This window comes from Oryx dammah, unplaced genomic scaffold (genome assembly GCF_014754425.2).
Source record: "Oryx dammah isolate SB20612 unplaced genomic scaffold, SCBI_Odam_1.1 HiC_scaffold_29, whole genome shotgun sequence".
Lineage (NCBI taxonomy): Eukaryota > Metazoa > Chordata > Mammalia > Artiodactyla > Bovidae > Oryx > Oryx dammah.
Genome location: NW_024070213.1, coordinates 17,023,390 through 17,044,329, shown reverse-complemented (window position 1 = coordinate 17,044,329; position 20,940 = coordinate 17,023,390). Strand labels below are relative to the sequence as shown.

Here is a 20,940-nt window from a genome sequence, read left to right as displayed (position 1 = left end):
TATATTTTTAAACAACATTGTTATTTACACATGGTCATAGAAAACAATGTATAAGCAATAAGTGTAGAGTTCAGTCATGTTCTCCAGTCCAAGTCAACAAAGAGAACATTCCCAGCACCACAGAATTATTGTTGCCTCCCCATAACTGTGCTCTCCCTCCTCTCCAGTGAAAATCCCTTACTAACTTCTACCATAGAATACTTCATCAGTGTTTGAAGTGTATATAAAATCACGCAGAATGTTTCCTTTTGTATCTAATGTATTTAATTTATTTTCTTATTTTATCTAATCTATTTAATGTTTGAGTCGCTTGCTCAGTCACTCTGTCATTTGGCTACAGTGGCTACAGTCTTTGCCACTGCGTGGTCTGTAGCCCACCAAGTTTCTTTGTCCGTGGGATTTCCCAGCAAGAACACTGGAGTGGCGCTGTTTCCTTCTCCAGGGGATCTTCCAGTCCAGGGACTGAATCTGAGTCTCTTGCATTTCCTGTGCTGGCAGACAGAGTCTTTTCCACTGAGCTACCAGGGAAGCCCTTAGTGCTTCTCATATCCCTTTACAAATAACTCTAAAGCAAAGTAAATGTTGCTCAGTCGTGTCCGACTCTGCGACGCTATGGACTGTAGCCTACCAGGTTCCTCCGTCCATGGGATTTTCCAAGCAAGAATACTGGAGTGGGTTGCCATTTCCTTCTCCAGGAGATCTTCCCAACCCAGGGATTGAACCCAGGTCTCCTGCATTGTAATAACTCTGCCTACACCATAAAAGCATTCTCTGAGAGTATTTTATAGAAGTTTATTTATCTCTTGCATGTTGTACTTTCCTTATGCTATGGATATCTGTGTAAGATAATTGTCAGGGTTCATACAGACATCCAATTGACTCAGATCTTTCTGAAAAGACACTGTTCCAGATTGCACTGCCACTTTGTCATAAACAAAAGGGTATGCATGTCTGAGTCTTTCTTGAGACTCTCTACTCTGTTCCACTGTATCATTTGTATACCCTTGTACGTTTTCTTAATTATTGTAATTTATAATAAGCCTGAAAACTTTTAATTTATAGGAATTACTTTATACTTAGCCCTCATTGCTTGTCTTGCCAACTGTATTGGTTGTTCTTGGTCTTTACATTTTGTATAAACTTGTGAATCAGCTTATCATTTTTCACCAAAAGAGCTTAAGGTATTTTGACTGAGATTAGATTTAATCCAAATATAAATTTGAGGATGATTGACTATAGTAATGTTGAGTCTTCCAACTCATTGACACCATACATTCCTCTATTCAATTTGGTCTTGAATTTCTCTCGGAAGATTTGCTAATCTTCTGCTAGGTTTTTTCTCCTAGGCATTTTATTTTTTGATGTTACTAGTATTTTTTCTTTTCCTGTGTAAGTGTCTGAACAATGAATTTTCTCTGCCTTGTTTTCACCTTTTAATTTTTTTTTCTTTTGACCTAATTTGAGATTTACAGAAAAGTTGCAAGAATAGTTGCAATAATAAAACTTTCCAGATGAACTTCACCTGGATTTCCCAGTGTTGGTATTTCGCTATAAGCTTCTTTTCTCTGTCTGTTTCTGTCTTTCTCTTTTCCTCTTGGTTTGCCTCTTGCCCCATTTCTCCCTGAATATGTAAAATCTTTCTGAATTAGATTGCAGACATGATGTCCCTTTACCCTTAAAATACTACAGGGAATTTCCGTATGTAACCACAGTTCAGTCAAGTTCTCAGACAACTTCAGCTCCAGATGACATCTAAGTGCAACCACATAACAATCCCAAGACAGAACTGCCAAGTTTGTCTGTCTCAAGTTACTGACCCAGGAAGTCTTAAGCAAAATGAAGTTTTTTTTTTTTTTTTTCCTACTGCTACTAACATTTGTGGAAAACCTTGTTACACAGCAATATAATCCGGACACTTACCATGTGACCTGCTTTCTAAATAGACGTATATTTGTCCTCTGATCTTCTATTTTACTGTTTCTACCTTGTGCTGATCTAATGTGCCAGTACACTCATTCTCTAGTTCTTAATTTCAGTTATTAAGTTACAGCTCTTGGAGAAGGCAATGGCAACCCACTCCAATACTCTTGTCTGGAAAATCCCATGGGCGGAGGAGCCTGGTGGGCTGCAGTCCATGGGGTTGCTAAGAGTCGGACACAACTGAGTGATTTTACTTTTACTTTTCACTTTCATGCACTGGAGAAGGAAATGGCAACCCACTCCACTGTTATTGCCTGGAGAATCCCAGGGATGGGTTAGCCTGGTGGGCTGCCGTCTCTGGGGCCGCACAGAGTTGGACATGACTGAAGCAACTTAGCAGCAGCAGTAGAAGCAAGTTTCAGCTCTAGAATTTTTATTTGTTTTCTTGTTATCATTTTTATGACAAGATATATCTTGTCAACTAATTCGATAATCACTGTAATCACTACTACTTAAATTCTCTGCCAGATAACTCTAGTAGCTGAATACCTTTGGGAATACTTTCTAATGTCTCCTTTTTCCTCTTGGTTTTCCAGGAGATCTCTTTTATGTAAGTATTTTTAAAATGACAGACGTAGATATAGGAAATTATAGAAATCCTTCAAAAAAGGTTTTATTTTGCATCTTTTAATTTGAGATAGATTTAGGATTAGAACCGCTTATGTAACACAATTTTTTTAATTGAGTATAATTGCTTTACAATGTGGTGTTAGTTTCTGCTGTACAAGGAGTGAGTCAGTTATATGTATACATATATCCCCTCCTTCTTGAAATGCAAATCAAAACTACAATGAAGTATTACCTCACACTAGTCAGAATGGTCATTTATAAAAAAATCTACAATGATTACTACTAGACATGATGTGGAGAAAAGGGAACCCTCTTGTACTGATGGTGGAAATGTAAACTGATACAGCCAATATGGAGAACAATATCAGTTCAGTTCAGTTCAGTTCAGTCGCTCAGTCGTGTCCAACTCTTTGCAACCTCATGAACCACAGCACACCAGGCCTCCCTGTCCATCACTAACTCCCGGAGTTTGCTCAAACTCATGTCCATTGAGTCAGTGATGCTATCCAACAATCTCATCCTCTGTCGTCCCCTTTCCTCCTGCCTTCAATCTTTCCCAGCATCAGGGTCTTTTCAAATAAGTCAGTTCTTCACATCAGGTGGCCAAAGTATTGGAGCTTCAGCTTCAACATCAGTCCTTCTAATGAATATTCAGGACTGATCCCTTTAGGATAGACTGGTTGCATCTCCTTGCAGTCCAAGGGACTCTCAAGAGTCTCCTCCAACACCACAGTCCAAAAGAATCAATTCTTTGGCGCTCAGCTTTCTTTATAGTCCAACTCTCACATTCATACATGACTACTGGAAAAACCATAGCTTTGACTAGACAGACCTTTGCTGACAAAGTAATGTCTCTGTTTTTTAATATGCTGTCTGGTTTGGTCATAACTTTTATTTTAAGAAGGAAGCATCTTTTAATTTCATGGCTGAGGTCACCATCTGCAGTGATTTTGGAGCCCAAGAAAATAAAGTCAGCCACTGTTTCCACTGTTTCCCCATTAATTTGATATGAAGCGATGAGATCAGATGCTATGATCTTAGTTTCCTGAATGTTGAGCTTTAAGCCAACTTTTTCACTCTCCTCTTTCACTTTCATCAAGAGGCTCTTTAGTTCCTCTTCACTTTCTGCCATAAAGGTGGTGTCATCTGCACATCTGAGGTTATTGATATTTCTCCTGGCAGTCTTGATTCCAGCTTGTGCTTCATCCAGCCCCACATTTCTCATGATGTACTCTGCAAATAAGTTAAATAAACAGGGTGACAATATACAGCCTTGATATACTCCTTTCCCTTTTTGGAATCAGTCTGTTGTTCCATGTCCAGTTCTAATTGTTGCTTCTTGACCTGTATACAGATTTCTCAAGAGGCAGATCAAGTGGTCTCGTATTCCCATCCTTTGAAGAATTTTCCACACTTGTTGTGATCCACAGAGTCAAAGGCTTTGGCATAGTCAATAAAGCAGAAATAGATGTTTTTCTGGAACTCTCTTGCTTTTCTGATGACCCAATGTATGTTGTAAATTTGATCTCTGGTTCCTCAGCCTTTTCTACATCCAGCTTGAACATCTGGAAATTCATGGTTCATGTACTGTTGAAGCCTGGCTTGGAGAAATTTGACCATTACTTTGCTAGTGTGTGAGATGAGTACGATTGTGTGGTAGTTTGAGCATTCTTTGGCATTGCCTTTCTTTGGGATTGGAATGAAAGCTGATCTTTTCCAGTCCTGTGGCCACTGCTATTTTCCAAATTTGCTGACTTATTGAGTGCAGCACTTTCACAGCATCATCTTTTAGGATTTGAAATAGCTCAACTGGAATTCCATCACCTCCAATAGCTTTGTTCATAGTGATGCTTCTTAAGGCCTGCTTGACTTCACATTCCAGGATGTCTGGCTCTAGGTGAGTGATCATGCCATTATGATTATCTGGGTCATGAAGATCAGTTTTGTATAGTTCTTCTGTGTATTCTTCCCACCTTTTCTTAATATCTTCTGCTTCTGTTAGGTCCATACCATTTCTGTCCTTGATTGTGCCCATCTTTGCATGAAATGTTCCCTTGGTATCTCTAATTTTCTTGAAGAGATCTCTAGTCTTTCCCATTCTATTGTTTTCCTCTATTTCTTTGCATTGATCACTGAAGAAGGCTTACTTGTCTCTCCTTGCTATTCTTTGGAACTCTGCATTCAGATGGGTATATCTCCTTTTTTCCTTTGCTTTTTGCTTCTCTTCTTTTTACAGCTATTTGTAAGGCCTTCTCAGATAGCCATTTTGCTTTTTTTCATTTCTTTTTCTTGGGGATGGTTGATCCCTGTCTCTTGTACAACGTCATGAACCTCTGTCCATAGTTCTTCAGGCACTCTGTCTATTAGATCTAATCCCTTGAGTCTATTTCTCACTTCCACTGTATAATCATAACAGATTTGATTTAGGTCATAACTGAATGGTCTAGTAGTTTCCCTACTTTCTTCAATTTAACTCTGAATTTGGCAATAAGAGTTCAGGATCTGAGTCACAGTCCTTCAAAATCTAGGGATAAAATTAGCATATGAACCAGCAATCCCCCTGCTGGGCATAAACAGTGAGGAAACCATAATTCAAAAAGACACATGTAACTCATTCTTAGGGCAATGTATAGCGTAAAAGAAAATTTTTGGCATTCTAAAACACAGAACTCTCAATAGAAATTAAATTTACATTAACTTTGATGCTATGTTATAGCTCCCATCTCAGGCTCCATCACTAGATCATTATTTAGCTTAAATCAGTTTTCAGTTGTTCAACCTCCCAGCCCTCTAATCATTGCTGTTTCTGCAGGAAATCAGACCCAGATGCTACCCCAGTGCAAGTACCCCGTGTCTGAACCAGCAGCCTTAGCATCCCCAGAGGAGAGCGCCCCCTACTGCTCAGGTGAGGGTCCCACAGGACAGAAGACCATTCTCACCCCCTGCCCCCTCGCCCCCCTCACCACACGTCACTGCTCCATTGTCCCATTTCTGTCTCCTCAGACAGCAGACAGCTCCGCCTGGTAGACGGGGGCGGTCCGTGCGCCGGGAGAGTGGAGATCCTTGACCAGGGCTCCTGGGGCACCATCTGTGATGACGGCTGGGACCTGGACGATGCCCGCGTGGTGTGCAGGCAGCTGGGCTGTGGAGACGCCCTCAATGCCACGGGGTCTGCTCACTTCGGGGCAGGATCAGGGCCCATCTGGCTGGACGACTTGAACTGCACAGGAAAAGAGTCCCACGTGTGGAGGTGCCCTTCTCGGGGCTGGGGGCGGCACGACTGCAGACACAAGCAGGACGCGGGGGTCATCTGCTCAGGTCTGGGCTGCACACTGTCCACAGGCTGGGGGGGGGGGGAGGTGCTGGAGGATGGGGTTCTGAGCCCTGAGGGAGAGATGCTGAAAGGACCAGAGAAGGAGGCTTCCTCCCATGGAGCCTGTGTTTCCAGCAGACGTGAAGATGAGGTGCTTTCACTGCCTCCTGCAGCGGCTGACGTTTTTGTTCTTTCTTCTCAGCAGTGTTTCCTGGCAGAGGCATTTCTTTCTGTTTCCCCGCGACAGCAGAGCTCTCCCTTCAGTTCCCTGTGGTAGTAAAGTCTAGAGATCCCGTTGATGCTGTAATGAAAGCACAGATTTACTCTGTTCAGTTCTGTTTGCTAGGAGCCTGCTGACGGTCTCCGTGGGCCAGCATCCTGGTGTTCACAGAGCTGCGTTCTTCCTGAAGGCGCAGGGAGGACTCCTTTCCCAGCCTTTCCTGGTTTCTATGCGACCTCCTTCCTGGGCTCAGAGCCCTCTTCTTCAGATCTATAGCAAACTATGTCTCTTCTGAGCATTCTTCTTTACATCTCCCTCCAACTGGAGCTTTGCAAGGTTATCCATCTAAGGATACCAGGAATAATGAGGTGATTAGGCTGGACTCAGGTGGTTAATTCACAATATTCCAGCTTAATCTCACTATCCCAAAGTCCTTACCTTAATAACATCTGTAAAGTCCATTTTCAAATGTAAGGTAACATATTCACAGGTTCCACAGATTATGATGTAGAAATTTGTGGGTTCATTATTCTGCCTACCCACCCCCACCCCAGTATCCACATCACATCCCATTCACAGATCCTTTTTAGATTTTACCAGGAAGCAGGATCTAGCTCCCCCAGCTTGCAGGTGCCCAGACTGGTTTTTCTCTCTGTTCACATCCATGACATCATTGTGGTAGAAATAGACACAAAAAGACAAACTAAGATAAAAGGGAGACGAATGTCATTCTTGTCACCTAGTGGACATCTCCTCAACTAGGTCAGGGATGTATAGTCACAAATTCTTGGAGAGAGGAAAACCCAGAGCACTGAGTTGGGTGTTCACTATGTCCTGTTTCCTCTCCCTTTCAATCTTAGATTTCATGGCCCTCAGGATGGTGAGCAAGGACCAGGAGTGCGCTGGGTGGCTGGAAGTTTTCTACAACGGGACCTGGGGCAGTGTCTGCCGCAGCCCCATGGAAGACATCACCGTGTCCATGATCTGCAGACAGCTTGGCTGTGGGAACAGTGGAAGTCTCAACACTTCAGTTGCTCTTAGGGAAGGTTCTAGACCCCGGTGGGTAGATAGAATCCGTTGTCAGAAAACTGATACCTCTCTCTGGCAGTGTCCTTCTGACCCTTGGAAATACAACTCATGCTCTTCAAAGGACGAAGCCTATATCTCATGTGCAGGTAAATTACTGTTCTGTTTCTGTGTCTGTCCCAAGCCCATAGGATGTTGTTTGTGTGATTTTATGTTTTCCAGTCTAAGTGATGAATTTAGGCTGAATCTAGAAAAAGGTGGGCTGTGTTTCTGTCTATGTTTCCATGTATTTGTATTCGTTGTGGGGTATGGACCTGGTAAACAGCAAAGAGATAAAGAAATTTCAGCTTGCGGCAAGATGCAGTTAATGTCTCAGCCCATTAGATGATGAAGCCTCTGCTTTCACTTGTTGTTTGGATTGAGCCAAGGACCTTTGATAATCTTGTTTGGGGACAAGACCAGCCCCAGCCGTCCCTCATCCAGCACTTCTCATCATTGCTCCTACAGGAGGGAGACACCAGAGCTGTCCAACTGCTGCCCCCTGCACAGGTACGTCAGCCCTGCCCCCTCCCCTGTGGCTCCCAGGGGCTCCTTCCTCCCACCAGGGCAGTCACAGGAGGGGCTGCTGCCTTTCCAGACAGAGAGAAGCTCCGGCTCAGGGGAGGAGACAGCGAGTGCGCAGGGCGGGTGGAGGTCTGGCACAGTGGCTCCTGGGGCACCGTGTGCGATGACTCCTGGAGCCTGGCAGAGGCCGAGGTGGTGTGTCAGCAGCTGGGCTGTGGCCAGGCCCTTGAAGCTGTGCGGGCTGCGACATTTGGCCCTGGAAATGGGAGCATCTGGCTGGACGAGGTGCAATGTGGGGGCCGGGAGTCCTCCCTGTGGGACTGTGCTGCGGAGCCCTGGGGGCAGAGCGACTGCAAGCACGAGGAGGATGCTGGTGTGAGGTGCTCTGGTGAGTGAGGGGCTCGGGGTCCGCCCTAGTGAGTGGAGGGCCAGTGTGAGTTTGTATCCAGAGCACTTCCTGGGATAACCTGCTGCTTTGTGCTCTGGCTCCAGGAAAAGCTATTATCTGATTTCCTGGGATCTGGGAGAGAATGATATGCCCATGATGATAGATGTAACTTGATGATCAACTCAGTACAGTAATCCATTCCTTTTTTCCTCTCGCCGGGTGAGAGAACAGCAGTTCCCTGCAGCCATGGAAGTAAGTGGTCCTGCTGCTCTGAGCAGTGTGATTGAGGAGGTCCCCATATTTTCAGGCACCTGCACTATATATTTTTATATTTTAACAAAACTACCCATATCAGTACAGAAAACCTTAACGATCTCATGTTTACAGTCCTGTTAAGCAGTGGCAGCTGAAGTCCTCCAGAGCTTTACCAACTTTCATCCTGTAACAATCCTCTAGAACCAGAATGAGAAGCCACTTGACATAGCTCAGGGAAAGACCTCTGTCGATCACATCTTGGGGTTCAGGCAAACCCATTGTATCTTAATGGTGGCTTCATGGTCTTGAATACTCAGAAGAGGACCAGTATAAGGACAGAGGGGTTTCTCTGGACTTATTACCCTCCTAAAACTTTATGGTCCACTTTGATCAGCTCCAGACCCTGGCATCCTCTCCCTTCCCATGATCATCTGCATCATCCTTGGAGCCCTTCTCTTCATGGTCCTCATCATTCTGGGGATTCAGCTACACAGATGGAGAGCAAAGCACCAAGGTGGGCCTTAGGGATGCTAAATGATCTGGAAAGTGGTGGGAAAGGAATTGAGTCTGTTGTGACATCAAGGAAGTGCACAAGTATTGGTCTCCATGCTCATTATCTGATAAAATCCCACCTTTTCTACAGTAGACAACAGGATTTGAAAGAATGGAATCCGTGGTCCTGGGTCGAATGTAAAATTTTGTGAGAATTATGACTTCCTGTGTGAACAGTGCCAGTGGATATTGAGTGTGAGATGAAGATCAGGGTCAGGAAATCTAGTTCTGTTCCATGTAGCTAAGAAAGGAGCCTGAGCAGCCCAGAGTGGTTTCCCAAGGGGCAATGCTGGAAAGCACTGAAGGCTTTCTCTGTTGATAAAGGGATTAACTCCAGGGTCAGTCTCTAACTCATGCCACTTTCCAAGAGTTATCTGATTTTGAAGATGCTGTTGATGAAGCTGTGTACCAGGAGATTGATGACATCATAAAACCAGGGAAGAAGGACCTGTTGGACAGCCAAGGTAAGTCCCATGTCCTCCCCTCTGATCATGAGCTGGTAGTGTGTTATTTTCAACAAACAGACCCAACCTTACTAAGCCAACTTCACATGGAGTTCCAAGCCTTCTCTCTACAAGTCTGAAGTCTCAATATTTCCTCTAAACTATGACAGCAGGCATCCTACCCTGATAGGGCAAAAGTTTCCATTTTTCTATGATGATTTTCTCCCTACCAGGTAACCTGTCTGATGACTCAGCAACTAAGCTGCCGTATTACACAGGGGACGATGGAGAGGATGGAGACCCCAACTCTGCCCCAGGTAGCAGGTCTTCCCTTGGATGGTGGAGATGCGGAGGAGGAATCTTGTCTGAGGATGTCTTCCTGTGATTAAGATGGGAAGGATCTCTTTTCTCTAGTTCACAACAACTTTTTCCCTCTCTTGCCCACTCTATGACCTCAGAAATGGAAAGATCAGACCTAGTTCTCTGTATCCACAGCCACTTGTACCCAGTTACAGTCTGAATATGTAGCACTTCCCAGGTGGCGCTAGTGGTAGAGAACCTGCCTGCCAATGCAGAGAGATAAGAGATGCTGGTTTGATCCCTGGGTCAGGAAGATCCTCTGAAGGAGGGCAGGGCAACTGACTCCACTAGTCTTACCCAGAGAATCCCCATGAACAGAGGAGCCTGGCAGGCTATAGTCCAAGGGGTCTCAAAGAGTTGGACACGACTGAAGCAACTGAGCATGTGTGTATCTAATAGTACATTATTATCTAATGTACCATTAAAGATTTTAAGACCATTTTTAAAAAATCTGAAACTGATAAACTCAAAATTGTGTGGCTAAAGAGAACATTGGAAACTATAGTTGGACCCAGAATCAGTCTGACATTTTAATTATTTCATGGATTTTTGTATATATTGAGACAAAAATATTGCTATTGATAAGCCCTGGAATATATGGAGTGATCAGTGCTGGTAGTTACCAATTACCAGAAACTCTTACTTACAAGGAACTGGAGAAAGGAGAATGTCCTCTCTGGGTCTTCTCCAGATAATAAAGATGGACAAGCCCTGGAGGTGAGATCCTAAGGTCAACCAAAGTCTAGAAGGGACTAAAACCCAGACGTCCTGTGAATGGGATGGTGGGATATCCTGTCTCTGAGTAACAGATGTCCAGGATCCCCTCCCACCAGCTCTGTGTCTCCCAGAGCTTCAGAGAACACACAGACACCTGGGTTCTCTTGGTCCAGATTCATCCTCCCCAGTCACTGATATGTACATAGTATGTGTTACAAATCTGTACTATATGCTTGAAATAGTACCTGAAACTCATAGCATAATAGCTTTTGTTGATGCTTTATGATATGAAAGACCATGTTAGAAAAATATGACTGACCCTGATATATTGAAATAGTTATGCAATTTAAATGATTTCTGAGCACAGTGAGATCAAATGCATGCCTTTGACACAACCTTGGAATATAGAGTCTATATTCATCAGTTGTTTGAACTTCTGCATTAGAAGAGACTTAGGGCATCACTTAGTCCAACACGTACTTTGCTATTCCACCTAAGTCCGTGTCTGTTTACAGATCCTCTGAGACAGCATATCAACACCACAGGAAATGGTTATGATGATGCCGATGAGTTACTTGTTCCTGTAAATCCTTTCTTCCCTGGGATGAATGAGAATAACTTTTCCCCAGAGGACAGAGGTGGCACCCGTTATTCCCAGATAAGTGAGTTGACAGCTCAGTAGCATGACTTCATTGTGTGGAGAAGATGAGTTTTGACTCACTTAACAGTCAGTTTTTCTTATTGTCGGAATTGGGGTAGCCTCTTATACCTAGATGGGCTTCCCGGGTGGTGCAGTGATAAAGACTCCACCTGCTAATGCAGGAGATACAAGAGGGTGTCTTGTGTCTTGATAGGGTTTGATCTCTGGGTTGGGAAGACTCCCTGGAGGAGGGCATGGCAAACCACTCCAATATTCTTGCCTGGAGAATCCCATGGACAGAGGAGCCTGGCAGGCTACAGTCCATGGGGTCACAAAGAGTCGGACATGACTAAGCATGCTCACAGATACAGAAAAAAAGAATGCCTTCCTGGGTCTTCTCCAGTTAGTAAAGATGGACAAACCCTGGAGGTGGATCCTAAGGTCAACCAAGGACTAGAAGGGACTGAAACACAGGCGTCCTGTGACTGGGATGGTGGAATATCCTGTCTCTGAGTAACAGATGTCCAGGATCCGTCTCCCACCAGCTCTGTGTCTCCCAGAGCTTCAGAGAGCAACACAGACACCTGGGTTCTCTTGGTCCAGATTCATGCTCCCCAGTCACTTTTATGTGCATAGTATGTATTACAACTCTGTACCACATGCTCAAAAAGAGTACCTAAAATTCACAGCATTATAGATTTTGCTGATGCTTTATGATATGAGAGACCATATTAGAAAAATATGATTGACCCTGTTATATTGGAATATTTAGAAGGTTTAAATGATTTCTGAGCACACTGAGATAAACTACATGCCTTTAACAGCCCTGGAATATGGAGTATATATTTGTCTTTTATTTGAATCTCTGCCTCAGAAGGGACTTGGAGCATCACTTAGTCCAACTCATATTTTGCTTTTTCACCTAAGTTCTTATCTATTTTCAGAGCCTCCAAGACAGAACATCAATATCATAGGAAATGGTTGTGATGATGTTGATGAGTTACCTGTTCCCGTAAATCCTTTCTTCTCTGGGATGAATAACTTTTTCCCAGACGATAGAGGTGGTGCCAGGTATTCCCAGACTGATGAGTTGGCAGCTCAGTAGCCTGACTTCATCATCATGGAGAAGATGAGTTTGACTCTCCAACAGTCAGTGTTTCTTTACTATCAGAACTTGGGGCAACCTTGTTTGGGTTTCCCTAGTGGTGCAGTAGTAAAGACTCTGCCTACCAGTGCAGGATACAAAAGGGACCTGGATTTGATCCATGAGTCAGGAAGACTCCCTGGAGAAAGAAATGGCAACCCACTCCAGTATTCTTGCCTGGAAAATCATGTGGACAGAAGAGTCTTGTGGGCTATAGTCCATGGGGCTTCAAAGAGTAAAACATGAGTGAGCACGCATGCACCACCCATACCAGGTATTATTGACTTTTCCTTATTTCTGGAATATTGGAGCTACTTCATCTCTTCTGAGAGGAGAACATACTGTGTTCTCTTGTCCATGTCCATCATCAATTGGATAAAGACACATTTGTATGAGTAACAGAGGTTTTATTCCCATTTTCATACCCCAAATTGAAATATATGTTTTGACAATAAATTTGGGGATTTTTCAAATTGTGAGAACTAATCTGAAATGTTTTTAATGAAGGTATAATTTAAATGTATGAGCTATAAAACTTGTTTTGAGAAATCTGTGTAACCATATATTTAAAGTTGATTGCTCACTATTAAAGCAGAATCTGCAATAGCCTTAACTAGAGAATCATAATCTCAGCACTAGATGGGAACCAAGAGAAAATTTTCTCTCATTTCAATTGCCAGATGAAGACCCTCATTCCCAAGGACTAGGCTTTCTGCTTATATGTGGGGATGTGGTCCCTGGGGAAATTTGGTTGATTGCCCATTTCTGGCATCTGACAGAGGACCCAGAGTGTTCTCATGAAGCTTGTAGGTCAGGCTGGTTCTGTTGCTGAGGTGCTCAGAAGAGGGCATCTGAGGCACTCTACAGAGGTCACCTCCTGTCTCCACTTCTTGAGAAATCAGACCCGCCAGGTGTAGAAGAGGCATGCACATCTCTTTTCCACTTCTTGCCATTATTGGTCCATCTTTCCAACGGCCAAGGTCCAGACAAGATGTTGCATCGAGTAGCTGAGTCAGTATGAAGAGGCTCATCTAGACTTTTAGACAATGCTGGGTGCTCCCCCTCACCTCAGATACTTTGTGGTCCCTTTTACTATCCTTCCATCAAAGATTGTGTCTTGTCATTTTGTCACCACTAAAACCAGATTCTCCTTACTGTTTCAGGCATCTCTCTGAAGTCTGTGAGAGAAACTGTCGACTCTGGGGTGGAGGAGAAGGAGTCCTCACTAGTCCTGAGACAAGAAGAGCCTGGATATGATGATGTGGAGCTTAGCACCATGTAGCGCCATGTTTGAAGCAAGAAATTTTTGAAAGACATCTCTGTAATATTGTTTCTCAAATAAATGAGAATCCTGTCTTCTTCATAATTATTGTTTTTACATGGAACTATGATTAAAGGCGTTTTTTTTCCCTCTGTAGAAATCATATCATTACCTGTGACACAGGGTTTCACACTGAAAGTTGCCATGAAACAATCCCTGACATTTTCATGTCTTTGTAACTTACTCCACTCTGCCAGAATAACGTTTTTATGGGTGGTAAATGCCTGTGAGGTTTCAGAAAAATCTAGACTTTCATTGGGTCTTCCCAAATAACATAGGACAGGCCTCCAAGCTTAACATGCTAAGTGCACTATTGATGGGAAAGAATTTCCTGTAAATACTTTCCCCACATGACATTCTGGCTGCCTTGTCATAATCAATACTCTGCAGAGAAGTTTTCTAGTTTTTGTGACAGACCCTGGAATGATAAACCCTCCAAAACCACCCCTCACAAAAGGCCCTTTCACAGGCCACATGGATAACTTGGAATGATTGCCCTCATCTCCCTGATCTAAACAGTCCAAAAGTCTATTCACCAACTCCTGGCTGGTTTTGAGCACTCAATCCATAATAGGCTCATCCTGAGACTCTGCCAAGTCTAGGTGGGAAGTCTTGGCCTCCTCTCCTCTCCCATAATTTTATATGATTTTTATCATCCAGAATTATAGTAACCAGCTATTTTGGCTTCATGGATACCATGAATCAGGAATAAAATATAACATTCTTGATGGGTACACTTTACTCTGTCACTTATTTCATCACTTCCCAATGGCAAATGGCCATGTGCGCTGCACTTGGAGAAGCCCTAGGAATCTCTAATCCTCAGCACAGAAAAAAAAAAAAAATTACAGAGATTACAAGCATGAGCGTAGGTTGGAGCCCTGGACATCATCTAGGGCCATCAACTGAATAACAGACTGGCCACAAATCATACTCAGGCCAGCACTCTCAGGTCTTATATTAGTTCAGCAGCTTCTCCACATGTCCACAATGGAATGGGACAGGAGTCAGGGGTATTGTGGAAATGTATTGTTTACTTGGTCACCCCTGCAAGACAGCTCTCTCTACCCTGAAGAATCACAGCAGGATCACATTTACATTTTCAACAGTTTCCAGATCAAAGGACTCTTTAAACAACATATTTTCAGAGAAGCTTATTGGTCTGAAATTCTTCCTCTAAGAGTTCAGTCATAACAGACTCCTCCATTGACATGAATAGAACTCAAATAGCCAAAAATTCCTGATCTTTCTGTCTATATCCCTTCTTCTAGATCCCCTCTGTCTTGTTCTCCAATTTCTTGCCCCTTTATCCCACCTGATGCCCCTCAGTGGTGGGTCGGATGGTAAAGAATCTGCCTGCTGGGCAGGAGACCTGGGTTCGATCCCTGGGTGGGGAAGATCCCCTGAAAAAGGGAATGGTAACCCACTCCAGTATTCTTGCCTGGAGAATCTCATGGACAGAGGAGCCTGGCAGGCTACAGTCCACAGGGTGGCAAAGAGTCAGACATGACTGAAGGACTAACACTTTCACTTTGTCCCACCTGGATACAGGGTATGAGTTAGCACCAATTTGCCCTTCATCAACTTGGAGAGAGATACAAGCTGATATAATTCACTTTAAATGCTAGATAATTGGACAGACAAGAAATGACAACATCCTGAAGAAGTAGTAGGAAGTGATGGAGAGGCAAGACTGGATTTAAAAGGATTTGATAACCAACTAGACATGGGAGAAGAGAGATAAAGAGTCTATATGCACTTGAGGAAAAAACGGAAAAAAGTAACCTAGGGAAGTCACTCAGTTGCGTCCGACTCTTTGCAACCCCATGGACTGTAGCCTACCAGGCTTCTCAGTCCATGGGATTTTCCAGGCAAGAGTACTGGGTGGGTTGCCATTTCCTTCTCCAAGGGAATGGGAGATAAAAAGGAAGAGGTAGTTATGTAGAGTGAGATTTTTAATTGGCCTTGAGAATTTAGGCAGGGTAAGGAAAGCTGTATGCATTCTCTTCCACCAGCCAATTTCTTACCCTCGACTTTGAAACTCACACCCCATCTGGTGCCCAATAACTGAATAAAAACAGATGGTGTGACATCTCGGGGAAGGGGGAGAGCATATAGGAAGGTTCAGGATTTCTGCCCCACACACAAGTTCACCTTGCTAAGAATGAAGGTGTGAGTGTGAACAAAGTTTAGAATCTGCTGTCTAAGGAAGAGTGACCTGGGGCATTTCTGAGCCTGAGTGAAGTCATGCCTTAATTAGCATTTGGGGGAGGTGAGACAAGTCAGTTCACTCATCTGGTATTTCCTTAGAAGGAAATTGTAATTGAGTACCAATCCTCTAAGAGCATTTGGAATGAATCTTGCCATTGTCAACAAAGCATAGAGTTACTTTATTGAGAATAATTCATTATGAGCAATTCCCATACAATACAATTATAGGTCAGCATTACTCTATTGAAATATGGGCAATTAGAATATCTGAGACAACATCTCATATTTAATACATCATGGGAAAGTAACTATAGATGTTTACAGGGCACTTAGTTCAACATCATCGTACCCAGTGTCCGCGTCCTCCCCCTGGAGCAACCAGGGGCTCTCTTCTTCTTCCCTAGGATCAGCCGCCTCTCTAGGGATATTCAGAGAAGAACCTGAAGTAGGAATGAAAAGTTTGATTAGAACTGAAACAAAGGGCCCTGACAGAGCCCTGTGGTGGAAGTCAGTCAAGTAAGTGGTGATGACAAAGCATCCCTGGGATCCAGGTGTGCTCAGGGAGGCTCAGGCTATTTCATGTTTATTTCAGTGAGGATGGATCAGGGCTGTCTTCTCAGGATCCAGCCCGGGAATTGGCTAGTGGTCCAGTGGTCAGGACTTGGTGCTTTCACTTCTGTGGCTCAGGTACAATTTCTGTTTCAGGCACTAAAACCTGCAAGTCTTGCAGCACTGCCCCTCCCCCTGACCAAAAAACACAGGATTCAGCCCATCTGAGGTCTCAACTTAAATGGAAAATCCTGGATTACAGGAGATCTGTTCCCTGGCTACACAATCAGCAAGGAGATGCCCAAGAAGGGAAGAATCTCTAGAAGGGGTGTAAAATTTTCTTTTTTCATAATTAACAGGTCTGAATCAACTAGGAGAGAGAGGTAGAAGATCACATCTGGAGAAATCTCAGTTCCTCACTGACCATCCAACTCTGCTCTTGGTGGTCTTGACTTGTGTTCCCCAAAGCCCACAGAAAGCAACCACAGGATCCTTCTGCAGTTGCCCCTCCCCCAGGAAACACATGAACCTCAGATGGAGAAATACCCTTCATGGAGAATGAGTGTATTTCCTTGGCCACTGAAATGTCTGGAGCAGATTGACATGAACCTGCCCACAAATTCTGAGTCCATAATCCACCATCATGCTTTTGTTTTTTAGGACCATATATACCATCTGCTTTATATGTATTTGGGTTGACCTATGGTCAGAGTGCATTTTAAAGTATAAAAATGCTTTACAAATTCCAATACTAATATAGTCTTTAAAATCTCTAACTGCATTTCACATATGAGACAGCACAAAAGGTTATTCAGTTATTCTATTTTTGTATTAGGTAAATATGCTCAAATAATCTACAAGTCTTAATGCAGGCACATGAAGGATAAAGCCATGCAGACACAGACACTAATACTAGAGTGCTTCCTCTCTCCCCAGGAGTCTGACAGCATTAAAGAAAGGAATAAGATCAAGATGATGCTTTCAACTATTTGAGGTCATCCAAAATTGGAATATCTAGGAGGGATGGATACTGGGCAGCTCAAATTCACCATTTCCAGGATAGAGACCAAAGATTGCAGGAGATCAGCTAACTCCACTCACCTGTCTGAGAGGACCTCGTCGCATCCACCTTCTCTGGGGGCACTTCCTCCTCGCTCCCCTGAGAGGCAGAAGGAGCCCCAGGCAATGGTACCTCTTCAGCATCATCGTAATCTTCACCAGGGGCATCAGTCCTCTGATCTGGGGCTTCCAAGGGCAGAGCAGGGGTCAGATGAAACCATAGGAAGTGTGTTGGCCTGGGAAATACCTAAGCCTTCTGACCCAGAGTTTCTGAGCCATTAAATAAAGGTACCAGTCACTCCTTGTTGCAACAGATTTTTTTTTAAGGTTGTATTTCATGTTGGTGTGCCCATAAACCAAACAAATGATTTTATACATCTCAATACTTCCTTTGCCAACAAAGGTCTATATAATCAAAGCAATGGTTTTTCCAGTAGTCATGTATGGATGTGAGAGTTGGACCATAAAGAAGGCTGAATGTCAAAGAATTGATGCTTTTGAACTGTGGTGTTGGAGAAGACTCTTGAGAGTCCCTTGGACTGCAAGGAGATCAAAACTGTCAATCCTAAAGGAAATCAGTCCTGAATAATCACTGGAAGGACTGATACTGAAGCTGAAGCTCCAGTACTTTGGCCACCTGATGTGAAAAACTGTCTCTTTAGAAAAAACCGTAACGCTGGGAAAGATTGACGGCAGGAGAACAAAAGGATGACAGAGGATGAGATGATTAGATAGGATCACCGACTCGATGGACATGAGTTTAAGCAAGCTCCAGGAGCTGATGATGGACAGGGAAACCTGGCGTGCTGCAGTCCATGGGGTCACAAAGAGTCAGACATGACCAAGCAACTCAACAACAACAACAATTATTTCCTGATTAAAATTACATATCTCAAAGCAACTCTTACACCAATGAGCATTACTATAAAATTTTGACAAATTATGTTTTCCAGATGTTGTTGTTGTTCAGTCACCAAGTCATGTCTGACTCTGCAATTCCAAGGACTGCAAAATGACAGGCTTCCCTGTCCCTCACCATCTGCCGGAGTTTTCCCAAGTTCATGTCCATTGAATTGGTGACACCATCCAACCATCTAATCCTCTGTCACCCTTTTCTTCTACCCTCAATCTTTCCCAGCATCAGGGTCTTTTCCAATGAGTCAGCTGTTCCCATCAGGTGGCCAAAGTATTAGAGCTTCAGCGTCAGTTCTTCCAATGTGTATTCAGTGTTGATTCCCTTTAATATTGACTGATTTGATCTTTTTACTGTCCAAGGGACTCTCAAGAGTCTTCTCCAGCACCACAGTTGAAAAGAATCAATTCTTCAGCACTCTACCTTCTTTATGGTCCAGCTTTCACAACCATACATGATTACTAGAAAAACCATAGCCTTGACTACATGGACCTTTGTCAGCAAAGTGATGTCTTTGATTTTTAACACACTGTCTAGGTTTGTCAAAGCTTTTCTTCCAAGAAGCGAGTGTTGTTTAATTTCATGGCTGCAGTCATCACCCACAATGATTTTAGAGATGTTTCCAGATAATGTTTTCTTTTAAATATATGCCTGTTGTGACTGAATGAGAGTGACTACGGACACAGAGAGCCCAGCCCCAGCATGAGACATCGCAGAACAGCTAGAGAAGGGGGAGAACAGGCCCCATCTGGACACAAGGGATCCCTCTGGTCCATCAAAGGAAGACTGTTTCCCTTGCATCTCATCTCTATGAGGGAAACTCTCCTCCCCAACATCCAGCTGCAGCGTGTCCACCTCTATTACCTGGAGCAGATCTGTGGTCATGATTGTCTTCATCGTCCCTCATGTAACATGGCATTTTATTCACTGAGTCATCATACAGGAATCGTAAAGTGGAGAAAAACATCACAGAATACACAGAAATGACCCTCATGACACCCATGGAACATGTGTTAAGACTGAGAAGAAACACAGAGATGGGCCTGGGTCCTGCAGTGTAGATGGAGGCTCGGGGCTCATAGGGCTCTGAGAGGCCATCCTGCCACGTTGGAGAGCTGCCTCTGTGAGCCTGGGGCATACGTGAGATCTGCAGACACTAAGAAGATGTGCACAGCCAGTAGGTGGTGACAACCAGAGGTCCCAGGAGGGCAGGCAGAGACACCCACCTGGGCTGCCCAGAAGATCCTCTTTCTGTGAAGCAAGGTGATCTAAGTCGTCATACACGGCTTCAGCAAGAGCATCTTCATAGCTGGATAAAGCTGAGAGATCCCCCAGCAGGTCAGAGAAGCTTCCCCACTTACCCTGGCCCAGCAGGCCCACCCTTCATCTCCCTGGTGCTCACACATGGGCTGCTGGGACCTCAGCATCATCTCCCACCCCGTGCATCATGTTGGCACCTTCTCTCCTCATCTGACCTGAATCCACAGCTCAGGCTCAACTCTTTCTTCTCTCACAGAAGAGCCCACATCGTATGAGAGTTCACACCCCAGTCCTAAGAACTTCTGTACACTCAGCCTTTAGAGCGCAGCACAGAGCACATGGAGTCTGCAGACTCAGAACAGACACCTGGCCCAGGTTCCCCTCCTCACACTTGCCCCATCTCCTGCCTGCACACTCTCCCTGGTCCCCAGGTCCCCCTGCAGCCCACCTCTGTGCTCTGCTCTCCATCTGAGCAGCTGAGTCACCAGGATAACGAGGACCAGGAAGAGAAGGGCCCCCAGGATGAGGCAGAGGACCTCAGGCAGGGAGAAGATGCCAGGGAGAGGATTTGAGGTTGTTCTGGTCCCTAAGGAGAATAAGGCAAGAGGGTGTGGAGAAGGTCCTGGGCACAGAGAAACCCCTGAGCCAGCATTTCTGGGAGTTACAGATGATGGTGTTCCAGCCTCAGACAGTGACTGGGCTCCCTTGGGTCTCGTCCTGAGATGAGTCAACTCCACTCTGGCCAGTGTGGCCCCAAGGCAGAGCCAGGGGTTATCAGGGAGCTGCCCTGCCAAGACAGCCTCTGAGGACCAGGCTCACCCCTTCTCCTTGGGCATCAAACAGTCCTGGGATCCACATCTCACTGATGAGGAGCAACACTTAAAGGCAGGTGGGAGAACCTTAGACTCTGTAACATGGGAATCAGTCTCCCCGGGACCCCTGGGCATGAGAACCCTCTGATACAGGGAACCAAGTCAGAGGAGCTCCCCACCATAATGCTCTGGTTCATTGACTGGTGGGGGTGTCCACCAGTCAGGGGCTCCTCAAGCTCTTTCCTCTCTTTCATTGTCAGAGAATCCACAGAACAGCTTCCAAGACTCTGAATATCTACCCGGCCCAGGAATTCTGGCACTATACTTACTGGGGGCAGTCGCAGGGCTGGCAATGTAATTCTTACAGCCAAAAAAAAGTAGGAGTTTGGAGCAGGGGAATTGGCCAAAAATAGGTGAAAGTGAAAGTGTTAGTCACCCACCAGGTTCCTCTGTCCATGGAATTCTCCAGGCAAGAATACTGGAGTGGGTTGCCATTTCCTCCTCCAGGGGATCTTCCCCACCAAGGGATCAAAGCCCAGTCTCCTTCATTGCAGGCAGATTCTTGATTGTCTGAGCCACTTACTAGGGGGTGGCTGGGGAAGGCAATGCAATTTTTTCATCCAGGGTAAAGAGAGGAATTGGG

General features: G+C 44.5%; 1 protein-coding gene and 1 long non-coding RNA gene across 2 annotated transcripts in view; one reads left to right on the top strand and one right to left on the bottom strand.

Annotated features, from left to right (window-relative positions):
* LOC120858763 (antigen WC1.1-like) overlaps positions 1–13,570 on the top strand; it is a 29,116-nt gene extending 15,546 nt beyond the window's left edge. The window contains 11 exon segments of the mRNA XM_040235068.1: positions 5,363–5,455; positions 5,554–5,868; positions 6,944–7,258; positions 7,617–7,658; positions 7,747–8,061; positions 8,711–8,830; positions 9,237–9,332; positions 9,545–9,628; positions 10,904–11,050; positions 11,973–12,110; positions 13,333–13,570. Of these exon segments, the coding sequence (XP_040091002.1) occupies positions 5,363–5,455; positions 5,554–5,868; positions 6,944–7,258; positions 7,617–7,658; positions 7,747–8,061; positions 8,711–8,830; positions 9,237–9,332; positions 9,545–9,628; positions 10,904–11,050; positions 11,973–12,110; positions 13,333–13,454 (1,787 nt within the window). The 3' untranslated portion in view covers positions 13,455–13,570.
* Positions 13,571–15,862: 2,292 nt separating this feature from the next.
* LOC120858768 lies at positions 15,863–20,136 on the bottom strand. Its single transcript, XR_005719941.1, has 4 exons — positions 19,934–20,136; positions 19,452–19,544; positions 17,355–17,498; positions 15,863–16,144 (listed from the first exon to the last, which is right to left on the bottom strand). It is a non-coding gene; the product is annotated as an uncharacterized LOC120858768 (long non-coding RNA).
* Positions 20,137–20,940: the final 804 nt, after the last annotated feature.